Genomic DNA, 7,487 nt, shown 5'->3' with positions numbered 1-7,487 from the left:
GGCAACACTGAGTACCGGTACAACTAACTTTGTCTAGAGTTCCTTTTATAATTGCATTGTTACGTCATAATTAGCCAATTTGGTTTTCTGTAGATTTCTCATTGCGTGGTTAACTCCTGATAAGGGGTACACGAAAAGCCTTCGAGTTCATATACTCTACTGCAATTACTGTAGTTCTGAAAGCAATATTGAACAGTTCTACCGGAAACAAAACAATTTATTTAATTTCATTACTAACAAAAGTCAGTGCGAAATTTGCGCTGGACTTCTAGCGCATATCCAGTCAATGTCTCGATCACAGGATGCACATGCACATATGATAATGCTATTATCACCAATGTTCCCTCTAAGCTGCGCGCGTGCGCAAATGCGCAGTACTGAAACGGTCTCCGCGCACAGAAAATCTTGGCCGCGCACAAAAATTCCGAAGTGATGACTTTTTTTTAATCGTTGCGCACTGTTGTCCAAGGCACCGCGCAGGCGCTCAGACTCGAGAAAAATGAGAGGAAACATTGCCAGGGGTAAATAGTGCTATCGCTGAAGTCTGAAACCGAGGTAAGCCTGCAGCCCGCAAAGGTAAATATTGCGCTCTGCGAAGCAATGAGAATTTGCAATCGTGTGCGCCTCACGAAACAGATTTTTTTTTAGAATGATATCGTACGCGTGAGCGATACTGATATCATTTCAATAGCGCATTCCTTGTGGGAATGGCGATATAAAATGGTGTAACGAAGTTGTAAATAACAATGGGCTCTAGCTCGAAGTTAAACTACGAGAAACTAACGAATAGTCTTGTTCGCGTGGCATGATTGTTATGTAAGATTTACTTTACAATTGCATGTCGCGAATTTTTGAAGTCATCACTTCTATCAGGCAAATCTGATCACGTATGGTGATATAGGGTAATATGCAGAATATGCAAGTACAAGCACTAATATTGTTGAAAAAATCCATCCCTTTGCAAACGTTGATCAGGAAATGCAGCAACTATATGCACTTTAAGGCGTTGCGTTGGATCAGCTTCTCAGCAGCACAAATTTGTGATTTTATTCGATTGGTTTGAACGGGTATCTTCTGTAGATAAGGTCATACGGTGATCTTGTTCTTGCTTCAATCAGACTTGAATATTCGTATCATTATATCTGACTGTATGTCTTGAAAGTAATGAGTGCGCTGCCGGTATCAAGACGTCACATCAGTGTTTTAACGCGATAGGCCTACATCGATCGCTTGTATTGATTTCGGGTGCGTTCTCGTGCGGGTATGTCTGTCTTCTAGTAATCCATAGTATATCAACATACGTACATTGATTAATTGTGACGTCACACGCAGTCGCACAGCATTACGATTCGCCGTATATAGTAATGCGGTTACATGCGTCCATTTGTGTCGCTATTATAAGTGTTTTAGCTAGCTGCTTGCCGGTGGGCCAGCGTTGAGTGAATACTCACTAATTCTGCTTAGCACTGTTTCTACTGACCGCTTTTAATGATGGCAAAACGAATGGGTGGTTTCTCATCTCCCCACCAAGCCAAATTGACAAAGAGCTGTGATTCGTTTAAAATAGAATGGTTGTCGGAGCACGTGAAAACGGAAGACAAAACTATAAAATTAGGTGAGATTTTTTCTTTCTCGAGCGAGAAAGGTCTAATGTGCAAAATATGTCGAGAAGCCAAAATATCAAACGAGTTTTCGGATGGTAAAATGTGGAAAGCATGGAGGCTGGATTACCTTAAGCGTCACATTAAGAGCAAAACCCACGAGAAAGCGGTCGGAATCGTAAGAAGGTGCAAGATGAGAATTGGAATCGGCACATTACTGACTGAGAGCATCAACGATCGAGAGAAGAGGAGCGAGCTGTCACTCGTGAAGAAATCCAACCCCGATCAAGTTAAGGTTCTCGTCGACAATATTCTCCTAGCCATAAACATGAATACTTCTATGCTGTCAGTTCAACAAATTCACGATCACATGGCAAAGTACGTGAGTATTCCAGAGAGCTGGCGAAGCAAAAATTATGCCTTTGAGTTTGTGAATTCTATCAATCAAATAGTGCAGAATGAGACAATGTGCAAACTTAGAAATGCACATTGGCACACTCTGATCGTGGATGAGAGCACAGACATAACAGTGCACAAAATGCTAGTGCTTTACATTAAATATAGAGAGGAAAATGAGGTCGACTACAAAACTGTGTTTGGAGGCATTTCCCAGCTGACTGGATGCACCGCTCGGGATATTGTGCAGGCAATAACTCAGTTTTACGCCAAGCATAAATTAGACATGCAGAGAATGGTGATGCTGACCTCCGACGGTGCCTCAGTAATGTTGGGAAAGCACAACGGAGTTGCAGCGTTATTAAAGCAGCAAATACCACATCTAACAGAACAGCACTGTGTTGCCCATAGAGAAGACTTGGGCATTGTTGATGCATGGAAAGACGTCCCTGCGATGCGTGACGTGGAAACGTTTCTCAGAACGGTGTATTCCACTTTCTCTAGATCCACTGTAAAAAAGGGGAAATTTGAAGACCTATCGAAGATTCTTGATGAGGATTCGCTGTCATTCAGACCTCTGAACGAAGTACGGTGGCTTTCGCGGCACCAAGCTGTGAAGGCTGTTCTGAGGAACTACACAGTTCTCGAAGAATACTGCAGGAGAGAATCATCCAGTAATTATAGAGATCCAGTGACAAAATACTGTTACAAAAAGCTGACGGATTCAAAATTCAAGTTTATTCTCACTGCTCTGGGAGATGTTTTGGATGACCTGGCACAACTGTGTCTTTCTTTTCAAAAACGCAATCTGACTGTGATGGAGGGACACTGCCTTGCAAGAGCAAAGATTGAGAAGCTGCGTTCTCAGTATCTGAAAGAAGGAAAGGTTATCAAGTGGAGTGACCGCGTCAAAGAGGTGATGAGGGCTGGGTCAGCTGAAGTCATAGATACCGACGCGATTATTTGTTTTATTCGTAATCTTTGCGATCACTTGGATGCTCGATTTCCAGAGAATGAATTGAAGGAGTGGTCTGCATTGGACTGTGAGGCATTGAGTTCAGATATCAGTTCTGACTTCGAGTACGGAGCAGCAGACATTGCCATATTAACAAAGAAGTATGAGGACATTTTCCACCAGCCACATTCTATGGAGGCCATTCACGATGAATATCCTGATTTCAAATATGTTATGAAGCAAAAATTGAAACAAGGATCGATCGGAACATTTTCCGATATGGTGGCTGCGACACTAAAATGCGAGGAGCTGAAGCACGTCTCACAGCTTGTGGATATTTGTGCTACATTTCAAGCATCCAGTGCGGATTGCGAAAGAGGCTTTAGTTTAATGAATCGGATCAAAACAGCATCGAGAAATCGTCTTCAAGTGGCTCATTTGGACCAGCTGATGCGCATAAAGTCAAAACTGAATACAGACGATGCCATTGACCTGGACAATGTATACAACCATTGGAGAGCTGAAAAGGACAGACGGGAAAATAAGGATTAAATGTAAAGGGAGACTGCGATCTAGATACGACGGGGTCTTAAATTTGAGATAAATTTGTGAACAATTTTGGAAGCACTCATTTTTTTCAGAAAGGCACCGCACTCGAACTGAAGCCAAAACACCCTCAAAATACGCGCCACAGCACACGTGAGTAGTATAGTAGATCGGTCGCACGCGGCTATTGTGGCTTATAGGCGGGGTGGCGATTCGCCTGGAAAACCGGGGGTGGCGATTCGCCTCTTATCTCTTATGGCGGGGCCGCGATTCGCCATGTGTTCTTATGGATGCGGTCGTGATTCGCCTTTTCGGGTATAGGCCGCGGTCGTGATTCGCCGTGAAAACTCGGGGTCGTGACTCGCCTTTTTTGCTATAGGCGGTGGCGGTGATTCGCCTGTTATGTATTCTTACGGGTTCTGTGGTGATTTATCATGTGTTCTTATGGGTGCGGTCGCGATTCGTACTTTCAGGCGTCTCTCGCGTGGTGTTGAATATGCACGAGTCACCAACAATAACCGCACAAACGGAAACGTGGCTTGTTGTGAGGATTAAGCAGTGCGTGCGACCTATATTTCGAATGACCTGTGCGCTGAATTATTTCTCGTCCAGCCGCTACTATCGATTATTACACTATTCCTGAATCGTAATGAAAACTCGTGGTCGTGATTCGTACTTTCCCGTGATTCGTAATGGATTCTTATGGACGCGGTCGTGATTCGTACTTTCGGGTATAGGCATCTCTCGCATGTCGTATTGGAAACTCGTGTTGGCATGCGGCTCTTATTTCTTACGGCGGGGGTCGCATGCGGCTATTGCGTCTTATGGGTGCGGTCGTGATTCGTACTTTCGGTATAGACTGCGGGCGGTATGTCGTACTTTCAGCAAAAAAGGTGTGAAATAGTTTGCTAAGTCTAGGAATCACTTGCAAGGTAATATTTCGGTATTTAGTTTACCACAGAGCCGGCGTAGACGGTGATTCGAATATCAACAATAACAACGGTCACAAATTACCACTTCAAATAGCTGTGAAATAGTTTGCAAAACCCCGCGATCGCTGACAAGATAATGTCTCGGTCATAACCATCTTTCACGACTTGGTGTTACAGGCATATTGATCGCTCACGCGGTGAAATTTTAGTAATCAGTTTGTCACAGAACTTAATATCGCTGGTAAGATTTAACAAGTAACGAATAACAGACCGCCAGTGTCGGTAGCTTGAATAGCGACAAATTGTCACTTATTTCCGCTCTAACCCTAATCCTCTGTGAAGTGAACGCTTATTCAAAAGGGTGTGATATAATTTTAAAATCCGACGACCACTCACCGGATAACGCGTCAGACGTAGCAATCCCTCATGCCCGCTCACAAGGTAATATTTCGGTAATTAGTTTGTCCCAGAACCGTCGCAGGCGGTGATTCGAAAACCAACAATTTGTCACTCGCCCGCGATCGCTATATGTTTCACGCCTCCAGAATAGTGGCTGACTTTAGTTGCGTGATAAGATCCATGAAAATATTCAATCAATGTGTTAGTTTGTCAACTTGAAATGAAACTCACTACACAAATCAAGTCGATTCGTATCTGAATGTTCTAAATCGGTACAACTCTAATCCTTTGACAAATCCCTTAACGCGTTTTGTTGAATCGAACGTAACCCGAATATTACTGACGACGACTTTCAACTGCATCGAATTATTCGCACATTCCGCGCCACTGTTTTCACACTTATAGAATCAATACAAGAATCAAGAATCACAAGTATGTGCATTACACAGTTATTATCTTTATTAACTCGAAATCAAACACTTAACAAAAACACGCAACTAATCATTTGACAACTCTAGCATTACCAAAAAATTCCAGTATTGTTGATTGGAAATCCTTGAGTCATTATTATCAAAAATGTTATAGTACCGCATCGGAATCCATTCGCGGGATGTACTAAAGGTAAATCCAGATAATCCAAAATGAAATATTTGGACTTTGACAAACATGACTACCAACTTTGATCCAGTCACATTTCAAGATCATACTTTGAAACAATCCTTGAAACTTACAACTCTATTCACGACTGAGTTTTTCCGTTTATCAAATAGAGTTTCAGCAAATACTATTGCGATATTTTAATGTGTTACTACACACAATAGAATCAATCAATGAAATAGCACCTGTTGTAAATATTTCTAACTTGACAACCACTTGTGCATACCGCGATCGACTTGTGACGCGGTGAGTTAAATCGGAATATTTCAATATATTTGTCGAAACCTTGAACAAACTAGCAGGTTATTTTTTGTTGTAATCGAGTGAACGGAAATAGTATTACGTCTCAACATTTCAACATCTTCCCATACACAAAAGAGTAAAATACAAAAAAGCCTTGTCAAGTCAATCCGTTTGTAACTTACCCAACCAAAGCAAAAAGTATCCTTATGAAAAGTAGACAAGACTACGCGAGTAATCACCACAATCAAAAATCCATAGCAAGTTCGGTTGTAGTCATATACCACCAAATCGTCTTTTTATTTGTTCAACTGTAAAAGTCGTTACTATTCTGTAAGATAAAGTAATTACTACTCGGTATATTTTATAAACCAAAGTAAATACTACTCGGTGTGTGGTTTGAGATTAACATATTACATTTGAGTATACCGGATTGGAATGTCTGACCAACGTAGTTGAGAATTCATTTCTTACAATCAAACGCCGGTGTTACATTGAAAGGTATCATACTGTAAACATAAGGATTGACACATTGATTTGATATATGAGATTTTGTAATGTTCGACCACGACTTGATTATTAAATTATTCACGATAATTAGACCCGGTGTTGTGGTAAAGGTTATTAGAAAATATCACTTTTGGCATCGAGTACCAGTCGAAGTGGGTGAACAATACTTAATCCTTTCAGTGACTCGCTGTTGTACGTGCTAAATGTAAAACATTACGAGGTTAAACTCTAAGACTTTGATCAGCGCAAGAGCAATTTGGAATATCTTTACTGGCTGCAACCTATTCTACTAGACAAAACTCGCAGCATTAATAAAATCAAAATATGTGCTACACTGAAATCTACAAAATGTGTTTGTATTGTTACTAGTAGTGATCATGCATTATCATTTGAATCTTCTAAAGTAATTGTAATGATAAAACCAAACTACTCAAAGTCATTACCAACACAAAAAACGATTTCTATGATATTCGTCAAACGCATCATACCTCAGTATGCAGAAATTATTTGTAGAGTGCATACCAACAGAGAAATCAGGAACACAACCAACACCGAAAATGATAAATGCGTTTCGTGCTACTATTGATACAAGTTCATTTCTATCAGGTGAAATAAACACCATCACAAAACTCAGAGCATGCAAAGGTCTTGATTGTTATGAATTTCGATTTGTGTGTTATGATACCAGCAAGCATTTTGGAAATATTATGATTCGTTAAACCAAAGTCGTATGTCCGATTATTAATTGATTGGAAACTTGATCACGTACCTCGATCATTACAGAAGATTATAACACCATTGTCCGACAATCTTTTACAAAAGGATCGAAACCAAGTAACCCAAAGTCGTTGCCGTCGCATAAACAATTTGTACGACGTTTGATAAATGTACCCTATACTTTGGTGTACTAGAAATATTTGTAAAACACACTCTGGTAAAGAAATCGAAAAGATATCCTACACCTAAATCTGATAAAACCATTTTGCACTTTTTGTTCGTCAGTAGTATCCATTTGAATTTTTCCATTTCCTCTCGTCAAAGTAGATGTAATCATAGTCGCTAAAGAACTTACTTGGATGTGTTTGAATTCTAGACATAGTTATGATGTACTCGACGCAAGACCCAAGAACAACCGTGCACACATATCCAAAATATCGCACACTCCGCTATTCCTAAAGTACAAACACCCGATACAAAATATTACTTGTTGTGTTGTTGCGGCATCATCTTACAATATCACCATTTTGTTTG

The 7,487-nt window shown here is 40.6% G+C and overlaps 1 protein-coding gene across 1 annotated transcript; it reads left to right on the top strand.

Moving 5' to 3' along the window:
• The first annotated feature begins 1,410 nt into the window (after positions 1-1,410).
• LOC145452527 (zinc finger protein 862-like) lies at positions 1,411-3,648 on the top strand. Its single transcript, XM_080330699.1, has one exon. It carries the CDS (start codon positions 1,489-1,491, stop codon positions 3,502-3,504), a length of 2,016 nt encoding a protein of 671 aa, XP_080186825.1. The 5' UTR covers positions 1,411-1,488; the 3' UTR covers positions 3,505-3,648.
• Positions 3,649-7,487: the final 3,839 nt, after the last annotated feature.

Source organism: Botryllus schlosseri, chromosome 12 (assembly GCF_051294905.1).
Source record: "Botryllus schlosseri isolate E-star chromosome 12, Bs_hap1, whole genome shotgun sequence".
Lineage (NCBI taxonomy): Eukaryota > Metazoa > Chordata > Ascidiacea > Stolidobranchia > Styelidae > Botryllus > Botryllus schlosseri.
This window is presented reverse-complemented; position numbering and strand designations above follow the sequence as displayed.